General features: G+C 43.1%; 1 protein-coding gene across 4 annotated transcripts in view; it reads left to right on the forward strand.

The window, feature by feature from the left end:
* Positions 1-16,341, forward strand: part of ASB18 (ankyrin repeat and SOCS box containing 18) — a 64,262-nt gene that overhangs the window by 16,083 nt on the left and 31,838 nt on the right. The window contains exons 2-3 of one of the 4 annotated variants that reach the window (XM_074189804.1): positions 7,534-7,656; positions 14,904-15,171. In XM_074189804.1, coding sequence (XP_074045905.1) covers positions 7,534-7,656; positions 14,904-15,171 — 391 coding nt within the window. Of the gene's footprint in view, positions 1-7,371; positions 7,657-14,903; positions 15,172-16,341 lie in introns of those variants that run through there. The other 3 variants (XM_074189803.1, XM_074189801.1, XM_074189802.1) reach the window with 3 other exon arrangements.

The raw sequence follows: 16,341 nt of genomic DNA on the forward strand, positions 1-16,341 counted from the left end.
GAACTAACCCAGATTGAAATTGGCCCCTTGCTCTGAGACTTGCCAGGAGAAAAGGTCCTTCTTGCCATTTTCCTAGGAGAAGTGAAAACAGCAATAGTCTGCCACTTAGCCTGAGATGCCTGGCTTCCTGGAAACCATTCCAAGAAGCTTGTCGGGGTCACCATGAGGAATATCCATGGCAGCTATGGAGGGAAGCTGGACATTCATCATTTCAGTAGCAGGAAACAACAGCTACCCAATATCACCCTCCTGAGTGGGGGATTGGAGAGGGCAAGAACTTGGTTGCAGACACATGGTTTCCTTTCATCATCTTTCATCACCTGGACTAGGGTTGGAACCCAGCTGCAGACAAGTGTCCACTGGCCATTCAATCCTGCTGAACATGATGTCTAGTAAATTTTATTGGGGGGAGTCCACAAATTCTAAATCAGCTAGGATCCCAGCTAGACAGGGCCATGGGATCATGTAGTCCATATCCAGTCCTTTTTAAATGAAGAAACTGAGAGTTTCCAGGGTCACATGGGTGGTGAATAGTAAAAATCAAATTTGAACCCAAGTCCCATGTGTCCAAATTCATTACTCTTTCCACCCCACCACTTCCAGATGCATTAGGTGCTATAGAGAATACCCTGCCACTGGTCTAGTTGAAGAGATTCTTATGTTTAGATACTTCATTGAATCCAGGAGTCTCCATTGATTTATGCCTTCATAACTTGTATGGGTCTTATCCAGTGTTGAATTTGCTATTTTGCCTATAGACTATAAGCATCTTGAGGGTAGGGACTGTTTGATTGTCTTCCAGTGGTTAAATCATGTTTGTAACTTGACTGATTGATTCATCCCCCATAGAGCCATCCAGTGTCCTGGAGTCCTTCTTCTGGGTCTGATAACTTTTGAGGGCATCCATGTGACCCTAGAACTGTCCCATCTCTCATCATTCCTTTTCTGATGATACAGTTCCTGGGTGGGGGGAATAGTTGTTTGCAACTTGGGGGGGGGGTTAAGATTCTAGATCTATAGAGAACTTTGTTTTTCTCTTCATAATACTCTTTATATGACTTCTTCACTCACATGTCATGATGGGTAAGATGAAAAGCTTGCTTGTACTCAACCTTGCTTTTTTTCATTGCCCTTTGAGTTTCCTGAAATTTTGACTGCCCTGAAATCTCCAAGAGAATCTTAAAGCTAAAAAGATGGGATTTTTGTGTCCAAGACCAGCAGCCCAATTGGTAGCATAAAAATGTGAAATAATTGGTGAAAGAGAGGGCAAGAAAGTGTGAATTGTATGTTAGATAATACTAAGAGCGGAAAGGAGCTGGAGAAAGCGGGGAGCATGGGCTGATGGGGCCAGCATAGATTCTCAGGGGAGGTGGCCCTTCCAGGCTAAGTAAAATAATGATCCTCTGAGGATGTGAGACAGCAGGATGTCACATAGAAAGCCTCGGATTTATCCTCTCCAGATTGGGATGCAGAAGTCCAGGTTTTTCCTCACAATCTCTGTGTGATGTAGCACAGACCAAGTCAACCTCTTTTAGTCTAAGACCCCATACTGCAAAAGGGGGAGAGATGATAATATTTGCCTGGAAAAATCAAATGAAATAATATAATGAACTATGCAAAAACTGTCCTCATTAAATAAGGCAAGAATGTATATGAAAGTAGAGGCTAAAGTCAAGGAAAGAGGGTAGCAGAAGTGAGCTGAGCAGGTAGGAGGGGATGACCATACTTTCCTTAAAAGGCACTTTAAGATTTACAATTGGGGTTGGGGGAGGGGGTGGCAGCTAGGTGGTGCAATGAATAGAGCACCAACCCTGAAGTCAGAAGGACATGAGTTCAAATCTGAGGTCAGATACTTCATAATTACCTAGCTGTGTGACCTTGGGCAAGTCACTTAATCCTATTGCCTTGCAAAAACAACAACAAAAAAAGATTTACAAATATCTCATTTGATCCTCACAATAGCCTTGTAAGGTCAATACTATTGGTATTTTATTTATATTAGATTCACAGTTAAAGAAACTGAGGCTAAAAGATGTGATTTGCTCAGGGTAATACAGTAAGTGTATGAGGAAGGATTTGAACTCAGATCTTCCTGACTCCAAATCCAGTGCACAGACAAATGCGCCATCTAGTGGTCTTTCCTTGGTCAAAGGTATTTATTCAAGTCAAGTGAAAGTGAGACCTGTGTGTTTATTTTTCAAAATAAGGAAATGACTTCTCTTTCATTCTGTTTGGATTGATTTAACAAAAGGAAGGGGAAAACCTGATTAATTGCATTTGAAGGATTGTCCTAAGGGAAGAGGGTGGGCTTTGTTGGAATTGTTGGACAGATGCTTTAAGAAGGCTGATGAGTCCACACACAAACACTCCATCTCCCCTCTGTGCTTTTCTACACTGGTCATCCCTCAAGTCTGCAATGCCATCCATCCTCATAGCTGCCTCTTTCATTCTTTTTCTTTGAGTATATAAATATTTTATTTGTTTTCTAATTAGATACAATAATAGTTTCTACCAATCATTTTTTGCAAGGTTTTGAATTTTACAATTTTCTCCCCAACAGAATGTAATGTAATATAGTCTTTACATTTGTTTCCATTATATGCATAGTTTGAAATTGAATGTGTTGAGAGAAAAACAGATCCATAAGGAAGAAAGAAAAAATTAGAGACAGCAAAATTAAATAATACATAAGGCAACTTTTTAAAAATTGAAGATAAGAATCTTTGGTCTTCATTTAAACTCCACATTTCTTTCTCTTGACACAGATGGTATTCTCTATCATGAATCCGCTAAAATTGTCCCTGATCATTACACTAATGGAGTGAGCAGGTCCATCAAGATTGATCATCACCCCATATTGTTGTTAGTGTGTGTAATATTTGGGTTCTGCTCATCTCACTCAGTATCAATTCATGCAAGTCTTTCCAGGTTTTTCTGAAATCCCATCCCTCCTGATTTCTCATAGAACAAGTCTTCCATAACATTCATATACCACAATTTGTTCAGACATTCCCCAATGGATGGGAATCTCCTCGATTTCCAATTCTTTGCCAACACAAACAGAGCTGCTATGAATATTTTTGTCCATGTGGTGTTTTAACCATTTTTCATGAGCTCTTCAGGATACAGACCCAGTAGTGGTATTGCTGGATCAAAGGGGATGCACATTTTATTACCTTTTGGGCATAATTCCAAATTGCTCTCCAAAAAGACTGGATCAGTTTACAGCTCCACCAACAATGCATTAGTGCCCCAGATTTCCCACATCCCCTCCAACATTGATCATTATCCTTTCTAGTCATATTGGCCAGTCTGAGAGATGTGAGGTGGTACATCAGAGATGCCTAAATTTGTATTTCTCTAATCAACAGTAATTTAGGACAGTTTTTCGAATGACTATAGATAGTTTTGATTTCCTCATCTGAAAATTGTCTTTGAATATCCTTTGACCATTTGTCAATTGGGGAATCTGTCTCTTTAATTCAAAACTACTTTTAAACCTCCCCTTCTGCAGGAGACCTTTCCCAGGCTCCTTCCCCCAGCCCTTGGCTAGTTCTTGTCTTTCGTTATCAAAGACCAAAATGACATCACTATATACCACCCCTAGATACTAGGGTCTTCCCTTTTGTACCTTCCATCTCTTCTGTAAGAAACTTGATGAACCTCATTATCTGTTTCCTTCCCTACATGAATGTAAACAGGGTCCATATTCTTCATTTCTTTGCACCTTAAGCATCAGTGTCTGCCACATAGCAAGGATTAGGGATCAAGATAGGAACTGTACCTGGAATGTCACTAATCTAAGGAATCCTCAGATATAGCAGTTCCCTCCACTAATGCAGGGTCTCATACTCTCAGCAGAATCTGAGTATCTGAGAGTCATCTGAGCCATGGACAAGTGAAGGACCTTGCCCAGGAACACAAAGCCAAGATAAGTCAGTGGTCCAACTTGAACTCAGATCTTACTGACTCTTTAGGTGACTCTCACTTTCCACTAGAGGGCAGCTGTCTCTCATAGAAGGCAAGGAGAATAGACCTGCTCCATAAAGATCTACTGCCTGCAGATCTCACCAATAGGAAGTTTTTGGTGACATCTATGCCCTCCGAAAACTTCCAGATGGATTCTATGGGAGTGAGCAACCTTGGGAGGCAGTGAGCACCCCCCTCCATGCAATTTTTTAAGAGAAATCCATTTTACCATTTGTTGAATTGTAAGATTGAGGTTAAGTAATATGAATATAGGATCCTGGATCTCAAGCTGAAGGGACCCGAAAAGTTGCCTAGTCCACCCTGCTACTGAATTCCATAGAGTTCATGCCTTGCTCATAGACCCAGTGGGGACCACGATGGACTATTTTTAAAGCTCTCTGCAAAGGAGCCAGCCTGCTTTAGGACCAGCTTCCCTCTGGCCCTCTACTTGGATATTTCGGGAGCTGTCAATAAATCATGCCAGTGAAGCTAAACTTAGTACAGAAACTTTCAGGGAATGGACACCACTCTGGGGCTTCCCTTCAGCATCCTCCCCACCCTTCAAAATAGCCCATGGCAGAAGAGACCTAGCAGGTACAGGAGAAATCCCACCCAATGGACCACTCCCCAGCCAGACGTTGGGCAGATTCAGAGAGCTTCTCACCAGAGATTTTAGAAATCAGTCTAATTACCAGCCTAATCAGTCACCAGAAAAATGAAAAGATGACAAAAAGACTCAGAGAAAAGCCCCCTAAGAGCAGAGAAATGTTATTAGCATGAGCACAACAGCTCTGGAATTTTAAAACAGGAAGGCAGGAGGAACTCATGGTGGGATGAGCCGGAGGGCTTGAGCCTAGGGACTGGAAAGAAGGCTTTGCACAGATGTATCCTCAATTCTGCTCCATTGACATCCTTTATTGTAGAGTGGGGATGACTCTGGTTCTCAAAGACTAACCCAGAGGAATAAGGAAGTCTGGGTTCAAATTTCACATCTGGCATATCTCCCAAACTTATTGTGTGATGCTGAGAAAGTCACTCACTTTTCTAGCCTGTTTCTTCTCTATTAGAGGTACCTACCTCTCAGTTTGATTGGCAGACTCCTTTGAGATCATTCGTCTAAGTACTTAGAAGTCACTGGTTCTTATGACTGTTATCTCATCTTTTGAATGAAGTCAGTGTGACAATTCTATTTTGAGAATCCCTGAACCAAGTTTTTATAACAAGACCCCAATAAAGTTGAGCCACCCTTGAACAGTCACGGTTTTGAATTGGACTCTACTCTATACCTGTTTTCCATTCCACGTATGGAGCCTTCCTGAGCAAATTTCACAATGGGCAGAGCCAGAACAAGGATGAGCTCTCCCAGGTGCCCATGTCCAAGGGGGCACTCTTTCTCTTCCTGCCCCATGCCCAATTGGCCTGTTCCCTCATCTAGTTGCCATCTTCAGGGCCCCTTGACCATCACACCCTTCTCCTGAGATCTTCCATCCTATTGGAGCAGAGTGCACCTCTTGGTCTGCCTGAGATAGAAACTTATGTCACCCAAGAATCCTCAGGATTTAGAAGTATCAGCACCAAAGTGTAACAACTCTCATTGCCCCCATGTCCAGAGAAAATTTGGCCCTAGGTCTCCCTGACTCCTCTGCACTGTCCTTTATGGAACCTCTCTTTATGGTTAAAAAACCCTCTTCCTCCTAGGTCTCCTTCCATCTTCCATTGCTCACTCACTTCCTCCTGAAAGATGCCCCATCTCTTGACCCTCTCTCCAAGACTGACTGGGCCTCCTCTTCTGTCCCCTCCCACAAAGGAGCAGGAAGAGAAGCTGGAAGACTCCTTACCCCCATTACCCATGTCTGACCTTCCCTCTGCTCCCATCACCAAGCAACCATCACTAGAGTTTATCTCATCTATAAATATTTATGCCATGGTCATCTGTGGGTGCTCAGATCCCTCTGGTTTGGGTTGTTCAGTTGTGTCCTGTGGACCATGTTCTCCATGAGGTTTTCTTGGTAAAAATACTAGAATGGTTTGACATTTCTTTCTCTAGTGAATTAAGGCAAATGGGGTTAAGTGACTTGCCCAGAGTCACCCAGCCAGTAAGTGTCTGAAGCCAAATTTGATGTCAGGTCTTCCTCATTCCAGGCCAGGTGCTACATCTATTCCCTCACTCAAATTCCTGTCACTTTTCCTTCTTCCCAAAAAATCCAGGGCCTGGCTTGTTATCTTCTTCAGAGGTGCTAAGGGGACAGAGTAAATAAAGCTCTGGTCCCAGAGTCAGGAAGACCTCAGTTTGAATCCAGCCTCACTTACCAGTTGTGTGAGCCTGCTGAGGACCTCGGGTTTCTAACCTATAAAATGGGGTCATAAAATTATCCTCCTCCCAGGGTTGTTTTGAGAATCAAATGAGATAAGTGATAAGCTTTGTGAATTTTAATGCATAATGCAAATATACTCCATTATTATGTTTCCCAATCCAATGCCCTTCAAGTGTCTCAGCTCCAATCTCCTCAGTTCCCATGATCTCTGTCTCCAGTTCACCTCAATGCCACATAAGATGGGGTAACTTGAATGTTACTAAGTTCAACTGAGTTGGCCCCTGGGGCCAGAATTCCTACTTAAAACTCTGATCATGGAAGATTACTTTCCAACTTAAAAAATGACAGATGTAGGGGCGGCTAGGTGGCACAGTGGATAAAGCACTAGCCTTGGAGGCAGGAGTACCTGGGTTCAAATCCAGTCTCAGACACTTAATAATTACCTAGCTGTGTGGCCTTGGGCAAGCCACTTAACCCCATTTGCCTTACAAAAACCTAAAAAAAATGACTGATGTATTGTGATTTCCATTTCCTAAGTATTTTGGTCAGGAAGTAGTATGACAGTGGACAGAGGGGCAACTTCAGACCTGGATTCAAGTCCTGCCTATTAAGTATTCAAGTGATGTGAACCTAGACAAGCCACTTAACACTGGGCAGCAGGAGACTCTCAAAGACGATAGATTTCTGAAAAGTTCATAACTTGATTGGTGAAGGGTTTTTCATGCTGAGAATTCTAACTGATGAAAACCCTGGACCTCCTCCCTCAGATTCATCTGGTTTAAAAAAAACTTCTAGACTAGGAAAAGATATATTAGTGTTTATTGTCTGCTGAGTAGCTTAGCTTACTAAGCTTGTGGCGTAATTTTTAATCAATAGATGTATCTGTGTCTAGAATAAACAAGACACGTGTCATCTGGAGGTACTGGCTCACTGTATCTGCATCTAGAAATTCACATGACCCCAGTCCTACCAGGCCAGCATTCTCCTCCAAGGCCGCAGGAGTTATAAATACCCCCTTGATCAGCCCTGGCCAGACTACAATGAAGAGATGACAATAGAAATTACTGCCCCTATATAAGGTCATCTTTCCTCTCCCGGGGGAGGAGGACTTGTGCTCAAATAAACAGCATGGCCATGGACAGGCTGCCAGAGCCAGGGAGGGAAAAGCTCCGAATCTTTCAGAAGATGGAGAGAGACCCCCCTCAGAGTCCTGATCCTGTGGACCAGTACCACACGGCCTTGGTCACAGGTGACCTGAGCAGCCTCCAACCATTGATGGCCCAACACTATGGAGATGCCAATGTGGTCTTTGAGATCAATAAGAATGAAATGGAATGGCAAGTGAAATCTCCAGCCACTTTTGGACTATCAGGTAACTTGCTCCCTGGCAAAGACCTGTTTTTAAATTGTTACTAATGCATCTATCTATACATAGTTATATCTCATCTCTATAGAGATTTATAGTATTGGTTCCTCCAGCTACAAGAGATAGAGAAACATTAGATGATGAGCTCCTTAAGAGTGGGTATTGGGGGGCGGCTAGGTGGCATAGTGGATAAAGCACTGGCCCTAGAGTCAGGGTCAAATCCAGTCTCGGACACTTAATAATGACCTAGCTGTGTGGCCTTGGGCAAGCCACTTAACCCTGTTTGCCTTGCAAAAAAAAAACCTTAAAAAAAAGAGTGGGTATTGGGTTCTGAGTGGGTTTGAATACCCAGGGCAATCACTGGCCCATAGTAGGTGCTTCAGAGATGATTGACTAATTGATGGACATAGAGAACTGGGGAGTCCAGTGGATAGAGTGCTAACTTTAAATCCTGCCTCAGACACTGACTAGCTGGGTGATCCTGAGCAATACTTCATCTTTCTTAGCCTCAATTTTCTCTTCCATAAAAGGGGGATAATGACATCTACCTTCTTGGGTTGTTGTGAGTCTCAAAGGAGACAAAGCTTTTAAAACTATTTATGATTATTATGATTATTATTATCATTACTATTATTATAAAGAAAGTCATTTTGCATATGCAAATTAGCTCTCTCTAGATAGACATACATGTCTATAAATAATTACAGTGAACAAATATTTATTAAGGACCTGTTCTATAACAGGTGCCATGCTAAGTGTTGTCATAACAAGGCTGTGGCTAAGTCACTGGATTTGAAGTCTTGGGTTCAAATTCCACCTCTGTCTTTTACCAACCATGTATATACCCAGCCCAGATAAAGACACAGTGAAAAGAACACTGGTCTTAGAGCAGCCGAGGTGTTAATCCTTCCTCTGGCACTTCATTACAGAATAGTCCTGTCCAAGGCCATCTGCCTGGCGGAGTCAGTTTTCTCATCTATGTAATGGGGAGGCGACAGCCTTGTAGTTGTTACTTCCTCAGAAGGAGACTTTGCATCAGTAAAGAGCTCTGCCTACCTTCGAGTCTGCTACAAAGGGTGCTGTTTGGGCAGAGAGGAGGCAATAGCTGTGGATCCACTGAAAGAAGACAGGACATGAGAGGAGCCATATGGGCCTGGACTTGTGTGGTCAATTGTGGCTGGTCCTTCTTTCAGAGAAGAAGACATGACTCACACATGAATTGAATTTGAATCAGGGGGAGCTTCTAAGGCACAAGCCAGATATGGATCAGGATGCCTGGAGATGGCCCTGATTAAGGGGCAATAGAAGTTAAATGATTTGCCCAGGGTCACACAGTAGGTGTTAAATGTCTGATGTCAGATTTGAACTCAGGTCCCTCTGATTCCAGGGCTGATATTCTATTCACTGTGATGCCCAGAATAGAAAATCAAAATGAACTTGTCAAAATGGCCTGTGTCTGATATGGACTGATTGATCCTTAAACAAACACCTAAAATTTAGTGCTATATAAATCTGCCTGCAATTTATATCTGATCAAAATCTAAGAAGAATGGGAGAAGAAAAGAATTCTTCTTAAGAGACTCAACTCCCCCAGGAGTGGACCACATCGCCCTGGGTCTATGTAATGCAAATCTGTGACTCCCCCCATTCCAGAAGTGGTGGCCCCCAGATCATGACCTTTGGATGAGATATTTAGTCTCAAAGAAAAGAAATCCAGAAGGATCGATCCCCTCAGCCTACACACACACACACACACACACACACACACACACACACACACTCATCTGACCCTCTGAATGGAGCTACTGAAAGCTAAAGGAAAAAAATCTGAAGCCTGGGTAGAAATAATAGAGAGAGATAAAGTGGAAATCCTCCATTTTCTAAACTGTATCGTAAATGCACTTGGTCAATCTGTGAGTTGGTTCCTCTAGGTGACACCTGCTTTTTTGCCTGGAATGCACTCCATTGTCACCTCAAACTCACAGCATTCCCTGGTATCCTTCAAGCAGAGCCCCTGTGTCACCTTCCATATCAGATCTTTCTCCTCCTCCACCTCCAATGTTGGCACTTTCTTACTTGAAGACATCTTGGTCTTGTGTGCATTTTTTCAACCCCAATAGAATGTAAACTCCATGAGGGCGGAGATTGTGACATTGTCTTTATTCTTTGTTCCTGGTACAACCTTGGACTTCCAAGATCATAGATTTAGAGCTTTAGATTTCAGAAGTCATTTGTCCAATTCCATCATCTTATAGATGGGGAAACTGAAGGCTGGAGATATTAAATAATTTGCCCAAGGTCACATAGGTAGGAAGTGGCCAAGTCAGGATAAATTAGATTCTCCTATTCCAAATATGGCACTCTTTCAAGTACAGAATTGTTTCATGTTGTCTCTTAATGAATGATTATTGGATTGAAATGAAAAGATAAAGGAATGAAGTGGAATGGCCACTGGAAAATGTGTCACTACCCACTCTGCTTCCAAATGAAGAAACCCAAGAGAAAACAGGTTCAATTACATAACCTGTTACAATAAAAATGGCATCTGATTGGTAGGGCAATAGGTGACCACTGGAGACAATAATGGGATGGAACTAGGTCCTGGGAATCAAAACCAGATAGAATTTTGAATAGTCTATCAGCAATTGAGAGTTAAAAATCACTTTATTATGACTTTATATGACTGTTGAACCCTAGACAATATGTACTTATTTCCAGTCATCTCATTGATTCAATAGTCCTCCTGGTGTCTTATGTAGCTAGATATGAATCTATATACTAGAGATGCCCTGGATGTAAGACATTCAGGGTTAAATGACTCATCCAAGGTCACTCAGCTAGTGCCCATCCCCATATTCCTAAGGACCAATGAGTTTCCCACTGAGGTATCTTCTATTCCTATTTCCCTGGGTCCTGTCCTGGGCATCGCATCTTTAGCACCTAAGTCACCTGTCCTTTCCAGAGCCATGTGTACAACGTCCTCAAGGTGGCAGGGCTCCAAAGCTTGCCAAGTTAGGAATCTGTCTTACACACTGGTAGATAATTAAGGAGTGGTCTTTCAAAACTTCTCAGCATGGGCTCTGGGGAAGGAGTTGGCCTGTGAAAAGGGTCCCCTTTGCAGCTCATTACAGCCATGCGATCGATTCTGCCATCATTAGAAGCAGGCAAGCCTACCGAGTGAATTCCTGCCCCTTGATGTGTATTCACCAGGGACTGGTTCCCCCCCTACTTAGACCATTTCTCGATGTAGCTAACAACCTTCGACAGGGCTTTTGAAAGCACCAAAGTTTTCAGAAAGTAAAGTACATAGCCCTGCTTCATTTTATTCCTTAAGAAAGAACAACCCTCTACATACACACACAAAACCCTACAGAACTCGAAGCAACAAGCCCGAATTGTGTAGAATGTGGAGCAACACATCAAAGTTGGGTTTTTTTTTTCCTCCAACACAGATATTTTTCAAGAGGTCTAAAGCTTGTTCTCCAACCCTTCCTGGAGCAAAATGGATAATGTCGGTCAGTTGTTTTGTGTTTGCTCCTCTTCTTCCTGCTGGTTCAGTGTACATAAAGGTGTAAGGACTGGGGGCTTTGAAATTGTATTTTGATGTACGTTTTTCTAAGCCCCCTCATCTCAACTCTCCATCTAATTGGCCAGGAGCTAGGAGGCACAAGCATATGACAGAAGGGTTCCCTGGTTTTGCATTCTGGAGGCTTCTCCTGGTCCACCAAAATTTCTATGAACATACACTTTTATTTAGTTATGAAGACCCATCTCTATATTTACTTCATTGACTCAGCACTCCCAGATGTCGTTTGAGTCCAACCACCTCCAGGACTCAAGGGTACCCTATGGGGACATATTTGTAAAACTGTTGCTCCCTCCCACCACACTTTTAAGAATCGGTTAGCTCAAAGAAAAGACTTTTGCTAAGACTGCATTTACTTTCACTCCAAAATATTTGCCCATAACCAGGAAAATGCTCTCTCACATATGTGCATAGTGTCACTAGAAGACCGGCCTCTCATATCATGTGCAATGGTAGTGAGGCACACATATTCTGGTGTGTTTGGCCAAGACACCTCATGCTTCTGAACTTCAGAAGAATGTCTTTTCTTTTCTCACAGAATCCTCATGCTATCTCCCTCTAGGTGCATCTCTGCTGGGTAGGTGACTTCTCTGGGTCCCCTGGACCTGCCCTTCTCTTCAGCTTAACTCTCCAAAAGCAGGACACTTAAATCCATAATTGACTTTTTCTCTGCTGCCATCTTGGAACCACCTCCATTGAGACAGTGTCTCTCTCTATCTCTCTGTGTCTATGTGAGCTTTATTTTTGTCCTTGTGCTATCTCTGGGTCTCTTTATCTCTATTTCTCTCTGTCTGTATGCATATGTCTTATTTCTATGTATCCTTCAGACAATCTGTGTCTCTCTGTCTCTGTCTCTCTGTGTGTTTCTTTGTGCATCTATCTCTATTTCTCTATCTCTTTGTCTCTATAATTGAGAGCCAATGAGGTTGATTGGATGGAAGAATGACATGGTCAGTCTCCTAAATGTAAATTAATAAAATGATAACCCTTCCAAACTCAAGTAAGACCTGGACTTTAAAAAGATGAATTTGAAGACTGAGTGGAAAATGTGTTGGAAGGAGGAGATCCTTGGAGCAGAGAAACCAACCACCAGTCTTTACAATAGTCCTAGCAAGAGTTGGTAAAGTCTATAGGTCATAGCAGTATATGAAGAGAAAAGGGAGATGTTATAAAGGTTCCAATGACAAAGTTTGGCAACTGATTGAATGTGAGGATGGGAGAATAAGAAGGTGAGGCATTGAAGATGACACCTAGATTAGGTGTCTAGGAAGATAGTGTTATTCTTTTTTGGTTTGGTTTTATTTTTTAGGTTTTTGCAAGGCAAATGGGGTTAAGTGGCTTGCCCAAGGCCACACAGCCAGGTCATTAGTAAGTGTCTGAGGTCAGATTTGAACTCAGGTACTCCTGACTCCTGATAGTGTTTTCTTGACAGTAATGGGGATGTTTGGAAGAGGGAAGTATTTAGGGAAAAGATAATGAACTCCATTTTGGAATTGTTGAGTTTAAAGAACACGCAGTCCAAGATGTCCTAGGGAGCCACAGATGAGAGATGGGATATTAAGGGGAAAAAACAAGTTGGATAAATAAATCTAAGAATCTTCAACAAGGGAAGAATAATTGACTCCATGGGAGCCGATGAGATCATCAAGTGAAATAGTCTAGAGGCAGAATAAAAGGGGGTCCAGAGCAGGATCCGGGAGGCCACCCACCTAAAGTTAACAACCATGATCTGGATGAGGATCCAGAAAAGGAGCCTTAGAAGGAGCATATGTAGGAGGAAGACCAAGAGAGAGCAGAGTTATCCAAATCTAGAGAGGAGAGTTATCAAGGAGAGTGATCAATAGGGTCAAAGGTGGCAGAGAAGTCTAGAGTGATGAGGTTTGACAAAAGATCATTAGAACTGATGACTAGCTCTGGATGTGGATGAAGACTGGTGAGAGAATCTGCAAAGGTAAACAGTCAGGATTTGAACTCAGGTCTTCCTGACTTCAAATTTATTTAATCTATGGTGTTGGCTCATACTGAATGGAATGTTGCTCATTGAGAAAGCAAGAAAAAAAAAACCTCAAAAGTATGTATATTCAAACAAAGTCTCACATTCACCATGTTTAAAAAAACTAATGATTTCTTAGTTTTCAAATATTATGGTCTTTTCTCAGTTCTCATTCTTCTTGTCCTCTCTGTGGTCTTTGTCACCATTGATTGCTTTCTTCTGGACTCTCTTCTCTCTAGGTTTTTACCACAAACACTATTCCCCACCCCAACCCCAGCTCTCCTCTTATGTATCTCAATATTCCTTCTAAGTTTCCTTTTCTGGCAATTCATCTAGGTCATGCTTACTAACCTTGAGTGTCCCCAAGGATCCTGCCCTGGGCCCTCTTCTCTTCTTCTTCTCTACTATTTGATGATTTCATCAACTCCCATAGATTCAATTGATACCTCTATTCTTATTATTCTCAAATCAATCTCTGTGACCTCCAGTCTTGCTAGACAACTACAACAGAAAGTCCCTCTAATGCTCACTCAACATATCCAAAACTGAACTCATTATCTTTTCCCCAAAATTCTCCCCATTTCCAAATTTCCCTGTTCCTATATGGGGAAGCACCATCCTCCAAGTCCCTCAGTCTCATAGTCCCAGGAGTCCTCCTGGATTTCTCACTATCTCTCACTCTCACTCTCTCTCACTATCTCTCACTCTCAAATCCAATATGGTACGAAAGCCTTTCAGTTTCACCTTTGCAGAACCTCTTAAATACACCCCCTTCTCTCCTCAGACCCAGGTATGGGCTCTCATCACCTTATGCTTGAACTATTGCAGTAGGTGCTATCTACCTGCCTCAAGTGTCTCCCCTCCAGTCCATCCTCCATTGTCACCAAAGTGATTTTACTAAAATGCGGGTCTGTCCATGTCACTCCCCTACCCAATTCCATTGGCTCCCTACCACCTTCAGGATCAAATGCAAAATGTTGTGTTCAGAATTCAAATCCTTAATAACTCAGTCCCCTCCCACCATCCAGTCTTATAACACTTTCGTTCCCACCATGTCCTTTTTGATCCAGTGGCATTGGCTTCTTGACTGTTCTGTGAACAAGGTCCTTGATCTCTCAGTTCTAGATATTTCCTCCAGCTGTTCCCAGGATCTGAAATGCTTTCCCTTCTCATGTCTTCTTCCTGGCTTCCTCTAAATCCCAACTGGAATTCCATCATCTCCAAGAAGCCTTTCCCAACTGCTAGTTTCATTCCCTCTGATAATTATTTTCTATTTATCCTCTTTGTGGTTATTTCTTTCCTTGTAGTCATCCTGGTCGGATTGTAAGCTCCTTGAGGGCAGGGTCTGTTTTTTGATTCTCTTTGGATTCCCACTTTTAGCACAGAGTGGATAGTTAATAGATGTTTATGCTGGTTGATTGGCTTCATGTTGTCTCCCTGGTAGAATGTAAGCTCCCTGAGAGCAGGAGCTGTCTCCTTTTGGGTTCTGTGTATGCAATACCTAGGACATCTAGAGTTGGATTACAGCATAGAGCTTTGTGTGAGCAAGAAGCTTTGTCTGCTACAGCACTTTTCAAAGCTCTCATAGTATATGTGACATGGGATTTGACTGATAAGGGCTTGGTGGCCAATGACTTGGTGGATTGATTTCTTCCCCTCTCACCTACCCTGCAGGCCTCTGGTCTCTGGAGTATAAGAGAGAGCTGACCAACCCTCTGTGCATCACTGCCAGTCATGGCCACACGGACTGTGTCCGCCACCTGCTGAGCTTGGACGCAGATGTTAACGCAGCCCCAGGTGGGAAGAGTGCCCTACACGAGGCCTGCCAAGGGGGTCACACGGACTGTGCAGAATTGCTCTTGGAACACCAGGCTAACCCCAACCTAATGAGTGAAGAGGGCTTGGCTCCGCTCCACCTGTGCACCTCCCCAAATACTCTCGGGTAAGGAGGCAGCAGCAAGAGCCCCCATCCCCACCATACCTTCCCAACCCCACCAGAAGCCCTAGCTTCTTCCCTTCTAGGAGGAGTACTTGCTTCCAAGGTTGGCTCCATCATTCAGCCACCTTAGGCTAAATTCAGTTCCCCCCAAGGGAGGAAAGGCCCTCTCAGCAGAGCTTCACTCCATCAGGGTCAGGCTTTGGCCTGGAGGGGGTGATCTTCTCATGCCAGACAAATCAAGAGCGGCTTGAGGCTTGCTCCCCCAGCCCTGTCAATCAGCCTACCAGGGGCCCAGCACTCACCTACCCCTGGCCAAGCAACATCCCCCCTTTGCTTCTGGCTGAGTCTAATTAGAGCTTGATTACAAGAGAGAACGAGCAAGAGACACCAAACTGAGGTAATGAGCTGCGTGATCAGAGGCCTAAATAAACCCGTGTTTGAATAATGCTAAAAGGCCACTGACAAGGGTTGGAGGCTTAAAAATTAGGGTTTTTAATGATAATTTTATGCATCCTAATTGTCACAGTGTGAGAGAGATAGTGAGCTTCTTGGGGCTGGGGTTTCAGCAGAAACATAAGAGCCCCCCCTCCAAGGCACAGACAACTTCAACTTTTGGCAGTGGGAGAGACCCAGGGCCACTGAGTCCTAGGCAACTTCTCCACCAAGGAGAAGATGGAAAGCAACCTGGGCTCCCTCCTCTCAGCAGCAGAACACTAAGAGGAGCCCTCCCAGTGGTCTCCAAGGGAGCTTGACACTGGGCCCCAGACAGGTACTTTACCAGAGGTGAGGCTCCCAGGAGCCTTTGCAAATGATGGCTTGTAATTTGCATAAAGTTTCACAAATTGTGTCATTTAGTCTCTAGCAATTTTCATGTTGAAATGTTATTATCTTCATCTTTGAGGAAATGGTTTCTTGGCCTTCCTAATCTCATCCAGAATTAGCTGATCCCTCCTCTATCAGGAACAGACAAAAGGGATGAGCAAGGGGTGATGGAGACAATTAATCACTAAGCATTCATTAAACTCCTACTATGTGTCAAACCCTTTTCTAGGGATATGGACCCTAAAACTGAAGTGCTACCCGCCCTCAAGGAGGTTATACTCTTGTCATGAGAGGAAGGAAAAAATGTGCATATGAACACATTTTTAATCTAAAAATGCATGTGTCCGCTAT

Source organism: Macrotis lagotis, chromosome 5, assembly GCF_037893015.1.
Source record: "Macrotis lagotis isolate mMagLag1 chromosome 5, bilby.v1.9.chrom.fasta, whole genome shotgun sequence".
Taxonomy (NCBI): domain Eukaryota; kingdom Metazoa; phylum Chordata; class Mammalia; order Peramelemorphia; family Peramelidae; genus Macrotis; species Macrotis lagotis.